General features: G+C 34.2%; 1 protein-coding gene across 1 annotated transcript; it reads right to left on the bottom strand.

Moving 5' to 3' along the window:
- Positions 1 to 5,342: 5,342 nt before the first annotated feature.
- Positions 5,343 to 7,443, bottom strand: LOC114281999 (C2H2-like zinc finger protein). The gene has a single exon (XM_028224620.2). The coding sequence runs from the start codon at positions 7,166 to 7,168 to the stop codon at positions 5,915 to 5,917; it is 1,254 nt and encodes a 417-aa protein (XP_028080421.2). The 5' UTR covers positions 7,169 to 7,443; the 3' UTR covers positions 5,343 to 5,914.
- Between the last annotated feature and the right edge of the window lie 10,291 nt (positions 7,444 to 17,734).

Genomic DNA, 17,734 nt, shown 5'->3' with positions numbered 1-17,734 from the left:
TTTTCGAAACAAAAAGAGCTATTGTGCAATTCCAAAACACCATCCAAACCGTTGGATGATCTCTTAATCCACGGTTGAGATTCAGCGTCTGGAATCTTCATCTTTGTTTTCATCTCCGTCTCTCTCTTTTTCTCTTTGATTTCATTTTCATCTCTGCTCTTTCTTTTTCTATCTGTCTGTTTGTCTCTCCATCTCCATTTTCATCTCTACTCTCTCTCTCCATCTCCATTTTCATCTCTACTCTCTCTCTCTCCATCACTCTCTTCACCCGATCATCCCTGCCTTGGTTTGTCTCTCGCGCAGATACCTCCGTATCTCTTTCTATCTCCATTTTCATCTTTGCTGATCATTCTTGTCTTGCTCTGTCTTTCGCACAACAATGGCATCTCTATCTCCACAAATCGTCCTTACCTCTCTCTCTCTCTCTCTCTCTCTCTCTCTCTCTCTCTCTCTCCATCTTTATCTTCACCTGATCATCCCTACCTTGCTCTACCTCTCTTGCAGATACCTCCATCTTTATCTCGACAGATCGTCCTTACCTCTTCTTATTCCCTTTGTTTTGTCTCTCTCTAAACCCTAAACCCTTTGGATCTCTCTATCTTCGATCCATCTGAGAAACCCGAAACCCTTGAAATTAACTATAGATAATCATCTTTTTGATGGAGAAGATGAAGACGAAATATAAATAAACCCTAAGACGAAGCAAACAGATGAAGAAGATGAAAGCTTGAGATTGCTGAAATCGTCTGAAATCCATCACCCATCTTGTGAATCCGGCTAAATTTGTTTCAGATTTGTACTTCATTGAAATATGTTCTAAAATTTGTTATGAGATTTATGAAAATTGGGTTCACTTGTTTTGAAAATTGATATGAGATCTGTGAAAATTTGTTCTAAAAACTGTTATGAGATCTGTTTTTTTAGTTGTGAATATTTGATGAAGAACAAAATCAGATGAATTTGTGAGTTTTGAGCCAAAATTCTGTTAATCTTTAATGATGTACCATGTTTGGCAAATGCCAACACTCCTGCCAAATTTGATAGCAGAATTGGCATCTGCTATATTTGACAGGAGGAATAGCACGCCATTGGAAATTCCATATTTTTTATTTTTGTCAAAGGATAGCTTTGACAACTCATTTGGCACCTTCATTGAAGATACTCTTAGAAAAGGTTAGTGAAATTTACCCATAATAACAATCGTTTGCTTTGGGTGCTATCTTTTGTCCTCCAATTTCTTATTCAAGTAATATGCTAAAGAACTACCGATTTATATTTATTAGAACTTTACATATGCAAAATTAATCATATAAAATAATCCTTATCATACATAATGAATAATAAAATTTAACATGAATGATACAATTTATTAAGAAGACGTCATCAAAAGTGATTATTTAGTGATTTTAAAATATTGTTCTATATTATTTATCACTTAACAATATCAAGTTTTCTCTTAAATTGTCAACAAAAAATATGAGTCTTGTTTTTTTAATCAATAAATATTAAATTAGAACATATGAATTTATCCCAGTATATCCTTAAATAATTTTCCTTTATCCAATACCAAAATTTATTATTAGAGGAAATATTAACGGTCATTTCAAATCACACTAGGGCTATTTTAAAAAATTGATTAAAAGTCACTTTTCAATTTTTAACCTACTTTCCTCTCTAATAAAAAAGTAAAAAAAAAATAACTTTTAACTATATTTCTAAAGCACCCCTAAGTGAGTGAACCATCAAACATCAACCATCAGTACAGGTGGTTTTTTTTTTCCCCTCTTTTTAGAAAAGCGTAAAATACATCAATATATTAAAAGAAAAGGCGAGGAAACACACTGAAAATATCATCACAATACTTTAAGGCGGTTTAGTTTAATTTTACAATTATGATTTGAGTGTGAAGTTATATTTTGAGTTTTGAATTTTTAAATCATGATTTAAAAAGAAAAAATTTGTTTAATTATAAATTTTAAAAAAAATTTAAAATAATTTGTAAGTTTTTAATTTTTTTAATTGATTGATATATTGAATATAAGAGAATGTGAGAAGAGAGATGAAAGAAAAAAAAGTAAAAGATTGATTGAATAATAATACTAATAAAAAGAGAAGAGAAGAGAGAAGTTTTAAAAATAATTTTAAATTATATTTTAAAAATATATTTAATTAATATATCTTATCCAAATTATAATTTAAAAATAGAATTAAATTTTAAAAAATAAATCAAACGCTACCTTTTTGTTTGCCAAGAAAACTCACCCCCAATTGAAAGAAAAAGCATGACTCAGTTATAATCTTCCACTAAAAAAAACCCATGACTCAACACGATTGGTGCACTGTAAAAAGAAAATATCATGTGCGCACTTTTTAGAAGGAATGTTATATATACTTATAACTTAAAAAAAATAATATAATTTTCATTTTTTGTGTCACAACTAAAAAATAAACTTCGTAATTAAACACAACGTGAGATATAATTAAAAAATTTATGAATTATAATTAAAATAATATATTGATTAAAAAAAATTAATTGTAAAAAAAGAAAATGATACACTGTATATTAGAATTTCACTTTAAAAAAAGTTAAAATTGTGTGATACAGTTTTCATATCAAGTGATTTGTATGTTTTATAAGTGAACACATTACATTACGTGTATATTGACAGCTATCTAAAATAACAATTTAAAGGGGTTACATTTTTGGAGTACTTTGAAAAGAAAAAAAAAAAAAAAAGTCACAACTATACTAACTCCAGGTGTTAACTATGTAGTTTACATTCACTTCCGTTCATAAAGTGGACTAGACAATATTATTAGATTTGTAAAACTCTTTACGGATATTATTTTGATAATTTAAATCGTCAACGTGTAAAATTCATCGACTATTTCATCATTGTAAAAAATTATATTGATCGGATGTCGATAGACACTTGATCCAAACACATTTTTGTCAAAAATTTATTTTTAAAATCATATTTACCCTTGACAAAAACATAATCTGATCGAGGGACTATTGATATCGATCAATGTGATTTTTTTGTAAAGATGAAGTAATCGATGAGTTCTTATACATTGAAAGGTTTAGATCATTAAAATGAGACCCGTAATGAGCTCACGGGCCTAAAACACCGTCTAGTGTGGACTTATCCAATGGTATAAATGTACAAAGAATATATAAAAATATGTATAAAAAAACATATTAAAATGACTTGATAGGTTATTTTTAACATGAGGCACAAAGAAAATAGTCTCCTCTTTTACAGACACAAAAAAAAAAAAAAAAACTACTCCGGACGTCTGGGGTGAGCACAAAAATAATTTCTATTTTATTTGCTAATTACAACAATAGTTATAGCTGTCAATTAATTTGATCACTATAGTTTCAAATGCAACAAATTTACCTATTAATGTCTCTATCAAATTAATCCAATTAATAATGATATTCACGAGAAAAAAAGGGGTAAATCAATAATTTGATGTACCATATACGGGTTTCAAGTCACATTCCCTCCCTTTTCACATCGTTTTATCTCTTAAAATAAAAACGATACCAGTAGTAAAAAATTTAGATAGAAAATGACTGCGTGACTATCAAATCAACAAGGCCACTCAAGGGATATAATGGTAAAACAACACATTTCTTGGCACATACCATAGCCGATAAACCTTCTGCTCTAATCAAAACCGAGCAAAAAAAATTCTTCATGAAATATCTGATTGTGACAAAGTGAAATAGATCAAGAAAAATGGAAAAAAAAAAAACTACTTTGCAGAAGACAAATTCTATACTCTAAAAACAAACAAGACATAACAACCTAACCTACCAAATGTAACTTTAAATGCATCACCCAGACAACAACATAACTGCCAAAGCATGCTTTTCTTCAAAAACAAATGGACTTCAAGCCCAAACACTTTTATATGAAAAAACTAATCTACTTAAGATTGCACACATATTCACATAACATAAACTTATGAAATTGTCTTCATAATTTAGAGGAATTTATGGACATGCTACAGATTAGAAGACCAGTGGAACAAAAATGCGAAAACATATCATCCATTTTCAAAGCCCACACACTCATTAGAAGACCAGGAATCATAGCTAAGCTAATCACTATATCAATAAGTAGGTAGGATCCGTGCATTGCTTTGAAGAAATGTTTGCTGGAGTCAAAATCATTACTAAACAGAGGAACCAAGGGGTTTAACTCCTGGGAATTCAAAGTTTAATTCAACTTCTGCGTGCATATGTGTGTGTGATTATTATAATTATGTACATTTTTACTGTGTTTTTGACAAGTACAATCCATGTTCGCATGGTAATTCTAAGTATAGTTCCGTATCTGTTTCTCATGAACTTCCATATCGAAACCTTAATATGAGTTACAGACTGGAATCTATATCGTCTGATACCATGAAATTATAAATACAATGAAGTTCAGAATAGCACTTCAATACAAATTTGCCTCCTAATGTAATCAATGACAACGGAACTCAGTCAGCCAAGGTTTTATTTAGACCTAAAAGCATGAAGATTGGTACAATAACTATGTTATTCTAATTTTACAACTATAATTACTCTTGAACATAATTTATATCATCAAATGGCTGAATATAGGGTTAAATACTTGAGATCAGATATAAGGATCCTCTCTTGCCATTGGACTCTTATCTATGATCAGATCTTTCATTTCTAAGCATAAACCATCATGTCCATCTCATAACTTCAATGCAAATTCATTTCAACCTTCATCTATATTTCTAGTGGGGATGAGAATTATGTATCAATGATAAATCTAACAAAACGGCATTGTGGAGATTCCGAAACCCTCCCCCCCCCCCCCCAAAAAAAAAAAAAAAAAAAAAAAAATTCCATGCCCTTGAAGAGTGCTTTGTCATGCTAGATCACTAAAATAACCCCAAGAATGGATTGGATCGAAACGGCTTTCCTATCTGATAGAAAATCAATTATGGACACTTTCATTTCCTTTCAGTGGATGTTCAACCCCTTGCCTGGACTTTACTTGATAGGGCTCCCAATGGAAGACCATGGCGTCTCTCTCTCTCTCTCTCTCTCTCTCTCTCTCTCTCTCTCTCTCTCTCTCTTAAATTTCTTAAATTATAGACAATTTTGTTATATTTCCATCCATCACAGGGCAACACTCGGCATCAAAATTTAGACTTATTATCCACGAAGTAGTCCAAAATTTAAGAAAAAGGGAGAAAGCCACCATCTAACCATCAATAGGAGAAAGTGCATCCAAAAAACACCCAGAAAACATTATGATTTATTAAAACTGCATAATCAGTCATTCAATGAACAAAAAATAAAAATCTAGAAGACAAAAACTTCACTCTGCGAAGTTCATAGAACATTTAGAAGGCAATTTATTGGAATACCTCCACATACAAACCTAAAGACAAAGGATTTAACTAACACCTAAACAACCATCTTCTCCTAGAACTTGAAGTTTGACCACAAGTTCAACATGAATGTAAGCATGTTAACACAGCATATGATAAATAAAAGTCCTGAAAGATGAGATTTTGTACTAAAAAATCACTCATCCACAAAAGAAGGAATAATGTCAGGTTATTACTAACAATCCACAAAAAATATAGGAAATAAATGGAAGAATACCGAGATTATCAGCGATCACAATGAGAAGCTGGAAACTGGGCATTCTTTGGAGGGAATATTTGGACCTCCAAATGCAGAGGCCAATCATTACATTTGATCACTGACTATGTTCCATTCCAATAAACCTGAACCGCCAAAACTGTACATTCAAGAAACATGCAAAGCTCATCTTTCCCATTAGCTTACTCTACTGCAATGGCTACTGAATGGAATGGACTCAAATCCATAGCTCATCTTGGCTGCCATAATTTAACTAACTTCGCTGCATCAAAAGTATCCACCATCCTCTTCTCTTCCCTCATCATCGCTATCCAAATAGAAATCACCATCTTCCTCATAATCCCATTCTTCCTCTTCCTCTTCCTCTTCCTCTTCCCCTTCAGAAAATGCAGATATCTCCATATTATGATAGTCAGTCCTCACCGTGACAAGTTCATCAACTACACTATCCAAACTCCCATCAATCCTATCTTCTCCATCGAATTGAGTAATCGAACACGACCCATCATCTCTCTCTACGAATTCCCTTCTCCTCCGATTCCTCCGGTTCAAATCCTCCTCCGAAATCTCCCCATTCTCAACCGCAATCCACGGAACCCACAAATCAGCATGCCTCCCCAATGCCCTGTCCCAATCCCCCACCACTACCGTCCCCAAATTCGCCTCCCTCGCTCTCCTCAACATCTCCGAAAAATCCGAATCATCTGAAACCAAGAACAACCAATCAATCCCACGACTCATTGAGTGCTGCATTTGCCTCTTCAGAGCCCAATCCGCCGCCTGAGGCTTATCCTCCACCGTCTTGACATAAACTCCGGCACGCCTGAGCCCCGAAGCGAGACCATACCCAACTTTTGGGGTAATCAAAGTCTTCGCCGCCTCCGTATATTTGTGATTTCCATCTATAAATCTCTCTTTGAAACGGTTCCTTTTCTTGCCCTTCAACGATCTCATTCGATTGAGCTTTTTCTGTCTCTCTCGCTCGTGTAACTGGCGGAAGTGTTTCTTGAGGTCGAGATTGGTCTTGCACTTGCGGCCGCAGACGCCGCACACGTAGGGCTCCGGAGGCGGCGGATCGACGCCTTTGCGCTCGAGGATGTCCAGGCGCCGCCGTGCGCGGCGTTCCTCGAGGACCCACTGGGGGAGGTGGATGAAGGCGTGGCGGTTGGCGTAGGCGGAGATGTCGACGACGTCGCCGAACCGCTGCGCCACCTGTTTGAGCGCCATCGCCGCCTGGTACGGCGGGCCTCTCGGGGGCTTGTTGTCTAGGTCCCACAGAACCACCACTTTCTTGGCCTTGGCTGCGTACACGCCTTCCTTGTTTCTTACCATGTCGATTTCGGCGGCGCTGGATTTGATCCGCTGCAATGGGTGAGGATTGGTTTTGAATTGGGGTTTGAATGTGGAGGGAAATTGGGTTTTGATGTTGAATGGATTGGTGGTTTGGGGTTTGATTTTGAAGGGAAGATGAGAAGGGGTTTGGAGGGGAACAAGTTCAAGTGCATAGCAAAGAGGATTCATATTCGTTTTCTGTACTTTATTCGATAATTCAGTGAGCTGAGAGAAAGGGAGTGAGGCTTTTCTTTACGATTCTTTCTTTCTTTCTTTCTTCTGTAAGAGTAAGATAAGGAACGATGATGATGATATCAGCGTGCGTCTTGCAATCTTTTTGCTTTTTGCTTATACGGGTAATATCCAAACTCATATCAGGAATATACTCCGTCATCAGCAGCCCATTTCTGCTTTTTGCTTTGTTTTTGTTTTTATTTTTGGACACCACAGATCATTAAGTTCATTTATCAATCTTTTAATGGCTCAAGTTCTGATTCCTTTAGTCAAAAAAATTATTATTTATAAAAATCAAAATACCTGTTTATTTCTGAAAATCACTTAATTTGTTTACATGTTAAAATTTACCAAATTACTTATTTATTGAAATATGATACATGTCACTCATTTAATACCATATCATTTAATACCAATTAGCCAAAAAGTTACTAAATTAGCCAAAAAGCCAACAACTTATACCAAAAAGTCAAAGATTCTCTTTTCTCTCTACTTTATGCACATCTTTTCGTAATTAGCCAAAAAGTCATCCCAAACATACAAGTTTTTTTTACCTACCCTTTTAGCCAAATAGCCAAAAAGTTACTAAATTAGCCTGTTCCCAAACGAGGCCTGAATATCAAATATTTCTCTATCTTACTGCTACCATCACATGTTGTCGCTGTTGATGAATTTTTCAACTAATTTTTCGATGTCGATAACTTTTCCGACATGTTATTTTCATCAAATAAAATTTTACCTTGGATTATATCCTTTTTCAATTGGATCTTTCACTACTTTTATCCTTGTTTTTTTTTTTTTTTTTTTTTTTGTGTTCTTCAATTTTTTTTAATTAAAAAAAAAGTGTTCAAATGTGCAAAAAGTGTTTAGAAATGGATAAACTTGTTGACACTAGGAGGGGGCTGCGTGCAAAGCACGCTTACTAATGCCCACTTAGTGCTCATTCGATTATTGTTTCGGGTTGAAATTTGCAAACATATTAAAGTTAGAGTTGGAAAATATATGCAGTCAAATGTAGCCATATGTGTAGCCTGTATTTTGTCTACGTACCTTAGTTTAGTCATGCATACTGTTTACAAAACAAACTGTACGGGGAGGAAATAATTCTCCTCGTATAATCCTGTTGACCAAGTCCACGCTCCTCCGTACGACGTCGCTTTATCACCTGAAAATACAAACGTGAGCTAGCCGGCGGGTGTGTGCCGGAAACCTCTCCGATGCCTAAGTCAGTAACTTGACAAATAGACAAAAGCTCTATGTTCTCAGAAAAATTATGTTCAATTACCTCCTCCAAGGCGATGTTTGTGAGCTTTTATAAGTTTCCAGTGGCACAATCCTAGTAGGACTTTTATTCCTTCATGCAGAGTCCTCCTAAGATTCATACTCCTAAGGATAATGCTTATCCTTTTACACCCTCCCCCACTGCTTAAACCAAGTGGGATGGTTTTTACTTTGGCCGAACTACTATATGACCCAAAAAAGCTTGGCCATGCAGAGCCACTGAGTAAACCGAATTCATCCTTAGTTCGGTTCTTGGGTTATCCCTTTCTTATCTCGGCTTTCTATGTAGAACCCATAGTACGGTCTTAGACCGGACCAATGACTTTCGGCCAGTATAACCTTAAGACCGGTATAACTCCAAGTTGCTTTCGGACCGAAGTATCTTTACAGTCACTGTGCCGAAGTAAATTTGTCTCTCTTATGCCGGAGCAGCCTTGCCTCTCCTGGGCCGGAGTAACTATACCTCTCTTGGGCCGGAGTAACTATACCTCTCTTTGGCCGGAGTAATATTGCAAGATTTTCACCAAGACCTTGGTACTTTGGGCCACAAAGCCCATCACATAGCTCGGCCCAATTTTTACCAAAAATTACCCTCTCACTAACATATATCCATCAAAGGGTGTTCCATATCCCACTCCATTGTTGTTCTTTCGTTAATACTCTGAACTAATGGACAGCAATTTGTAGGTATAATAGTTGCCTTCACATTGTTGTGCACACACCACCTCAACACCTCTAGACATGTTGGAGGTTGCAATAAAATAAAAGTTCATTTTAACAGTTTGAGTTCCCTTGTTATGCAAAGCTATGCAAGCTGCACCAGTTTCAGAGGTGAGATGCGACCACACCGCACCAATTAAAAACCTGAATAAAAAATTAAAAAAAAAATTATAGAAGCAATCGTAATAGTAATTTGCCAAACAACCAGAATGTAATAACACAATGTATGATAGAATGAAAATAATGAGGAACAAATTGTTTTCTAACTTAAAAGTAGTCCACTTCATAAATGGTTACATTTTTTGTCATACAATTTATTCAATGTAGTTTTTGTTTTGTCTAAGTTGAAATAATGAACATAATGCTTGAGATCATTATAATGATTATCTGAAATATCAGATGTACAAATTATCAAGTAACAAGTACCTTTAATTTGTGGTTCTAGCAATTTTGATAGCAAAAAATTACAATGTACTCACATTGATCTTGTTAATCCTATGTATTCAACAAACTATATTGTTGTCACAAAATCCATTATTCCCTAAAATAGAGATAAACAGAGTGTAATTTTGAAAAGCTCACATTTCTATTTAACCCTCTATGGTGGCCCAAGGCATTGACCCCCAATCAAATTAGAACATGATTGATACTAATGTAATATAATTCTCTTTTATGATTGAAACTCAAACAAAAGTCATTTCCAAACCAAAACAAAGCAATGAAAAGAAAAAATTGGATCTTTAACGGTTCAAATGGATGTTTAAAAGTTATATTAAGAAATTGCTGAGGTTTATTGAACTTTTCACATCAATGATATATTTTCAATTCAATCAAAGAAATAAAATCAGTAATAATTTTTTTTTTTTAAAAAAGTATGGTGACTTTTTGCAAATCCATTTCACAAGAGACACGTAATGAGGCAAAGAAAACCATTGGCCTAGACTACAAGTTATACAGTTTTTCCATACTCAAAACTGAAGACCATTCAACCTAAGAGTCAAATAAAAAAAAAGAACCCCACCACCAAGAAAGGAGAAAACTTGATAGAATAACAATGAAAGTGAAATTTTGTTGCCCAAAACAAATCCCAACACCAAAGCATAATCAAATATGTATAATCTCATAGGTATAATAAAACATCCTAGTTCAAAAAAAAAAAAAAGTTTGTCTACAACATAATATTTCAGTAGATTAGGGATTTCACAGAAATCAAATCAAATCAGCATTTTATAATATTTTGGGCCTTTAAAAGTCCACAACAATGAAATTATATCCATAATTTTCGTCATGGAAAAGTCAAGAAACTCAAGGATTTACATAAACAATCTTCAATCACTTGTCCTCTTTCTCTTATTTCCTCTTAAAACTTATGAATAAAGCTATACAAGTACTTAACAAAAACAAAATTAAGGTGAAAAAAAAGAAGAAAAAAAAAAAGAAACAAAACTATAAGAAATGCATAGATACAAAAATAAGGAAAGCAAAAGGATGACCCAAAACAAAGAAAACATTCTAAGCAAAAACTATAAGAGAAATATTAGAGTTCATTAAAACCAAACACTAGACAATTCAAACACAAATCAAATCCAAAACAAAATTTTGAACTCCTCAAAAACTACAAAATCAACTACTAACAAACACAAAGAAACAATTTCAAAAGAAAGAAAATAAGAAATCAAAAGACTACAAATTCATTGGGACTTGGGCCTTTTGAGATCTTAGAGCGAATTGAGGAAGTGGCATACCGGTTAGCTTTACTGCCACAACTTTCGGGAGTTCACAACGTATTTTCATGTAGCTATGCTTAAGAAGTATGAACCCGACCCTTCTCATGTGCTTGATTGGGCTGAATTGGAGGTAGATAAGGATGCCTTTTACGAAGAACCACCGGTTCAAATATTAGATACTTGGGAGCAAGTGCTACGGGGCAAAACTATACCATTGGTACAGGTGTTGTGGAGACACCATGGGGTTGAAGAAGCGACGTGGGAACGGGAGGCGGAAGTTTGCTCCAAATATCCGGATTTATTTGAAAATGCTTAAGTTGCTTTTCTTTGTAATATTCCCTAGTGTTGAGGGAAACGTATATAAAGTTGTTAACCACATGTTGATATGTGCGTTGTTGTTTTAAGCATAAGGTTGTTTAGAGTTGCCATTACTTTTTGAGAAATTTCATATTTAAGCGTATTTGAGAGGTTATTGTTAATGAGATAACCATGGTGGAAATTGTGGAATTTGGTTGAGAGTTAGTATTGTGATTTGAAAATGAAATAGCGTGGTTTTGATTGCTAGAAACCCTTTGTTTGGGTAATTTGATTTGAAACTTTGGAGATGAAATTCGTTAAGAGGGGAAGGCTGTAGCGATCCCAGTTTTGCCACTTCGCTGAGTATGATCAAGCTGCCCGGTCAGCTCGTAGGGGTCCAGGGGGCAGCGCCCCTTGGCGAGTCCAAGGGCAGCGCCCTGGCGGGGATCGAGCTACCCGGTCAGCTCACGGGGGTCCAGGGGACAGCGCCCCTTGGCGGGTCCTAGGGCAGTGCCCTGGCGGGGTTGAGGGGCAGCGCCCCCGAAGCAAAAATGAAAAATGCATTAGAAGTTGCTTGTCCGCTCGAACGACCGTTTATGAGCTCGAGCGGAGAATGATGTTTGGTTTTAGAAGTTTGACCCGTCTGCAAAAGTACTGGGAAAGTGTATTTGACGCTCAAGCGAGGCTTTCCACGCTCGAGCGGACCATGTTATATCAGTTCGTGAATCTGATATTTCAGATCACTTTTGAATATATCTCTCTCTGGAAACCCTTTCCTCTCCCTTCTTTCTACATTTCCCTACGCCAAATTGGATCAAAACCTTGATTTCTCAAGATCCATTAGAGTTCTGCCATAAGTTCTTCATCAAAGTTGGTTAACTTCTTGAGGGCTTCATTGTGTGCGGTGAAGATCGAGTTTCGACACTGTTGATTTTGAGGGTTTCATCTCATTTCTTCTTCAAAACTTGAGGTAGAGATTTTCTTAGAGTTATATATATATTTTTGCAACATCTATATGATTTTCATAATCATCTTTCAATAGCTTTGAAAATTGATTGTTGATTCAAGAAGTTGAGCGATTTTGAAAGTGGGTTTGTCTCTTGTTCTTTTAAAATGATCTTATGGGTTTTGATCTTCGTTGGTTGAAGAAAATATGATTTTGGAAAGTTTTCTTTCAAAGGATTTGAGTTGTATAGTTTTTGTGAGAAAACCTAGAATTTGGATGTTTTTTTAAAAGAGACTGAAAATCTATGAATGATATTGTTGTATTTATTTTGTGTGTCAATATAAATGGATGTTTGAAAAATTTTTTATTTATATTTATATAAATGATGAATTTCAGGGAATATAAGAATTGTTGTTCATTTTGGAAAGTTTTCTTTCAAAGGATTTGAGTTGTATAGTTTTGGTGAGAAAACCTAGAATTTGGGGATTTTTTTAAAAGAGACTGAAAATCCATGAATGATATTGTTGTATTTATTTTGTGTGTCAAAATAAATGGATGTTTGGAAAATTTCTTATTTATATTTATATAAATGATGAATTTTAGGGAATATGAGAATTGTTGTTCATTTTGGAAATTATTATTTAAAACGTTGAAATAGTCTTGAAATGACTAATTGTTGAGAATACTTAAGAAGAGGGAATTGTGTTATTCCTTGGATGATGAATTAGAATAAAAGTATTTATATTCATCTTGTGTTATTGGCATATCAATTCATTTAATTACATTAAACTTTGAAAGTTGATTTGAAAACTTGTATTAAGAAAAGAATGTTGAAAAATAAGTTTTCATGGAATGGTTTTGGGTTAAATACGTTGGTAAGTCTTGATAGGTAGTGTAGATGATATTGAATAAGTTGGCCTGAGAGTCTGGGGTGAAAGACAGAAAACCCGCGCGGATAGGTGTCGAGCCTTCCGATGAATACCGGTAAAAATGAGAATTTGGTAGTGTTACCCAAAAAACAACCTAAGAGATGGAGTGAATTAGGTTTTTATAATTAAAATTAATAATACCCTAATTAAAAATTATGACTAGCACAATAGATAAATATAATTGATGAAATAAAAATAATTAAAACAAGTGTCTTAACAACTATGTCAGTTAATGATTTTAGCACAGTAAAAATGTGAAATATAGCTATGGCAATTTAAAATAAAATAAAGAGATAAGGGAGAGAGGCAAACAAATTTATAGTGGTTCGGTTTCAACTCGGCCTACGTCCACTCCTCAAACTTCACTTGAGATTTTCCACTATACTCTAACTTCACAGGGTGCTAGCAACATTTTCACAGGTGGAGTAATCCTCTACAAATTTTATACTGACTTTCTAAGTCAAGAACACTGAGTGTACTACACTCTTACAGGCTTGAAAAGAAAGTGTTTTTGCTTTCACAGAAAGCTACAAGAATTATCTCTCAAAGATAGATATATAAAACGAAGTTTTGGATTTTCTGTAAATCTCACACAGGAAAGATGAGCTTAATGCTATAAGGCCCAATGTATAATTTCTGAGAGAGGATGTAAACAAAAATTAAAGAACACTTCTCAGAAAAATTTTTAGAGAATAGATGAGAGTGATTATAGATTAAAGAATATTTTCTGGTTTTTTTTTTGTAACTTGTTTACATTAGAGGTTTTGGTATATATAATGAAACTTAAAGCCGTTTATAGCCGTTGTATTTATTTGAATTTATACCTATTTATAGCTGTTGTATTCATTTGAATTTATAGCCGTTGTACTCCATCATTACTAATTTTAATATCTTCCGCTCCATCATTACTAATTTGAATATCTTCCACTTGAACCTTTTGGCCTGCTGCTGTGCTGGGCTTGTTTGAACCTTTTGGCCTGCTGCTATGCTGGGCTGTTTGAACCTTTGTTTTGGGCTGCTTGAACCTTTAGTTTGGGCATTATTTTTGGGTTGAAATGAACTCCTGATTTAAGCAAATATTAAATACATTCAAACAATGTTTAAGAGAAAAGTTTAGGTGAGAAATAATGGAATAAATAAATTTTGGATTCTATTTTTCTCTTTCAAATAAATTAAAACATAATTAAATAAATCATCAAAATAAATTTTGAATTTAAAACATAATTAAATAAATCATCAAAATAAATTTTGGATTCTATTTTTCTTTTCTAAATAAATTAAAATATAATTAAATAAATTATCAAAATAAATTTTGGATTCTATTTTTCTCTTTCAAATAAATTAAAACATAATAAATAAATCATCAAAATAAATAAGTCTTACAATTTTTCCCTTTTTGATGATGGCACACAATGATATTTTGATTTAATTTGGGAGTAAGAAAAGCTCCCCCTCAAGTCACGCTCCCTGAATTCATTTATAAATACATAGGTTAGTACATCTGTAATAAATAAGTTTTAATTAACAACATGATATAAGATTAAGTATCAAACTACAAATACATAACATCATGTTAGTTTGAATACTATAATACATAACATCATATAATTTCTCCCCTTGTGACATTATCAAAAGGAAATTATGGGTCAGAATTTAAAGGAAGAGGAGGAGGAGGAGGAGAATGATAGTGATAAATGGCATCTATACAATTCAAAACATATATATACATATATGCATACACATATAACCCTCCCTCGTCTCTCTCTTTTTTCGCAAAACGCGGTTGCCACGAGGCCTGGCTTTTGCGTTATTGGCCGACAAAAGCAGCTCTCCTCAATTGTCGCTCGCCTCGGCTTCCTCTCCCTCCTTGTCTTCTTCGCTTTTGCCTTCTTCTTAATCACACACTCTTCTATTTTCTTCTTCACCATTCTCTTCTATCTTTTCTTCACCACTCTCTTTTGTTTCTTCTTCCTTATCGAGAGACAAAAAAAAAAAAAGAAACTGAACGTAGGAGGCCAAACCTCAGTCTGTTCGCTTCTATGTCTCTGCAACTCATTTCTTTGACACCTCTCACCCCTAATCCATGGCATCCTCATCCCGTCCCCTCACTCTATTTCCGGACCTGAACGATCTCGTAAGTGCTGCTGGGCTGAGTGCCCCGGCTCCTACGCTTCCCAACATTCCTATGATGTTGATTGAGCAAATAATGGCAGCTCAATCAGACATTGAAGCCAATCATTTCACACTGACATCCTGTATGGAGACGGTGACTATAGTCACAAAATTGACTCATCGACTGCAGAATAGAACGAGTGAGCTCCACCAGGTCAACGCCCAACTCTCTCTACTCCAACCCATGTACAAGGATGCGCGAGTAGAGATAGGTGCACTGAAGGCCGAAAATAAAGAGTTTAAACGGAAGACCACCTTTATGGCTCGATTTGGAGCAACGTCGTTCTTGGCCTTTGATAGTCAGCGGGGAGTCATCGCTCTCGACGAAAGCACGGGGCAGGGCCTGCAAGGGCCCCCCAAGGTGATAAAAAGAGAAAGAAAACGATGGAAGAGGCGAGCAAGTAAGATCGGCGTATGGCCGTAAAAAAAATGAAGGGTTTTTTTTTTTAATGTAAATATGTTTATTTTGATTGGCGTATGGCTGTAAAAAAATAAAGGGTGTGTTTTTTTTTATGTAAATATTTGTATTTTGATTTGTTTTTATTTTTATGTTTAAGTACTGAAAAATGAAATTAAAAAGTAAAAAAAAAAGAAAATTAAGCCCAAACAAAAAAATAATAATGAGAAAAAAATAAAACTAAGAAAAATTAAGCCTAATAGCAAAATAATAAAAAAAATAAAATAAATGAAAATAAAATAATACCAGCAGAAATTAAACTTAATGAGACGTTGGTGTTGCTAGAATGGTAATGCAAAAAAAATACTATGGGGGTTTTAAAAAAATCAATATATGCAAAGTTAATTTTACCTCAAGATGTAGAACCAAAAAAAAATTGCACAGTTGAGACTAGCAAACTGTTAAGGAAAATAAATGTATGAAGGATTTGAGAGCATTCAACTGATATAAATATTTCCATATCAATGTAGCAATACACATATATCATTTTAACAAAAATTCAAGTTTCACAGTCATAACAAAACTTTTTAAGTAGAAATTGACATTCCAAGCTCGCCACGAATAAAATTGAAGCGATCCTCTCTTAGGGGTTTTGTGAAAATATCTGTTAATTGCTTGTCAGTGTTTACAAATTCAAGTACAATATCCCCTTTTTGAACATGATCTCTTAAAAAATGATGTCGAATTTCAATATGTTTTGTTCGTGAATGTTGAACCAGATTTTTGCTTAAATTGATGGCACTAGTATTATCACATTTAATAGGGATATGATCATTATGCAAATCAAAGTCCTCCAATTGTTGTTTCATCCAAAGTATTTAAGCACAACAACTTCCGGAAGCTATATATTTAGCTTCGCCCGTTGATAAAGCAACATAATTTTTCTTTTTGCTAAACCAAGATACTAATGAGTTACCAAGAAGGTGACAAGTGCCACTGGTGTTTTTTCTATCAAGTTTGCATCCAGCAAAACTGGCATCCGAGTAACTAATTAAATCAAATGCAACATCTCTAGGATAAAACAGTCCTAAATTTTGAGTGCCAACAAAATATCTAAAAATTCTTTTAATAGCACTGAGATGTGATTCCTTAAGATTTGATTTATATCTAGCATACATACAAATACTAAATATAATATTGGGTCTACTTGCAGTTAAATAAAGAAGTGAGTCGATCATACCTCGATATTTTATTTGATCAATGGACTTATTTTTTTCATCCTTGTCTAGCTTAATGGATGTACTCATAGGTGTTCCAGCTATTTTTGAGTCATACATACCAAACTTTTTGAGTAGTTCTTTTGTGTACTTAGCTTGGTTGATAAAAATTCCTTCCTTATATTGTTTGATTTGAAGCCTAAGGAAATAATTTAGCTCCCCCATCATGCTCATCTCAAACTCACCTTGCATACACTTAGCAAATTTCTTACACAAGGTTTCATTAGTAGCACCAAATATAATGTCATCCACATATATTTACACAATAAGTAAATCATCATTTTTAGTTTTAACAAAAAGTGTTGTGTTAATCATTCCTCTAAAAAAATTATTTTCAATCAAAAATTTACTTAATCGTTTATACTATGCACGAGGTGCTTGTTTCAAACCATATAAAGCTTTTGATAGTTTAAAAACATGATTTGGAAAAGCATGATCTTCAAAACCTGGGGGTTGTTTAACATAAACTTCCTCATTTATAAAACCATTAAAAAAGGCACTTTTTACATCCATTTGATAAAGTTTGAAATCTCTAAAACATACAAATGCAAGTAACATGCGAATGGCATCTAATCTAGCAACCGGAGCAAAGGTTTCATCAAAATCAATACCTTCTTCTTGATTGTATCCTTGTGCAACAAGTCTAGCATTGTTTCTAATAATTGTGCTGGATTCATCAAGCTTGTTTCGAAAGATTCATTTGGTACCGATAATGGTATGATCTTTAGGTTTTGGCACAAGTTCCCACACTTTGTTTCTCTCAAATTGGTTAAGC

The sequence above is a fragment of the Camellia sinensis genome, chromosome 3 (assembly GCF_055761805.1).
Source record: "Camellia sinensis isolate YWXY chromosome 3, ASM5576180v1, whole genome shotgun sequence".
In the NCBI taxonomy this organism is placed as follows: Eukaryota; Viridiplantae; Streptophyta; class Magnoliopsida; order Ericales; family Theaceae; genus Camellia; species Camellia sinensis.
Note: the sequence above shows the minus strand (reverse complement) of the source record. Positions and strands in the feature narration are given on the sequence as shown.

What these genes read in the sequence shown, in the direction of transcription:
- LOC114281999 (XM_028224620.2), bottom strand. Translation starts at nt 7,168, where the DNA reads ATGAATCCTCTTTGCTATGCACTTGAACTTGTTCCCCTCCAAACCCCT.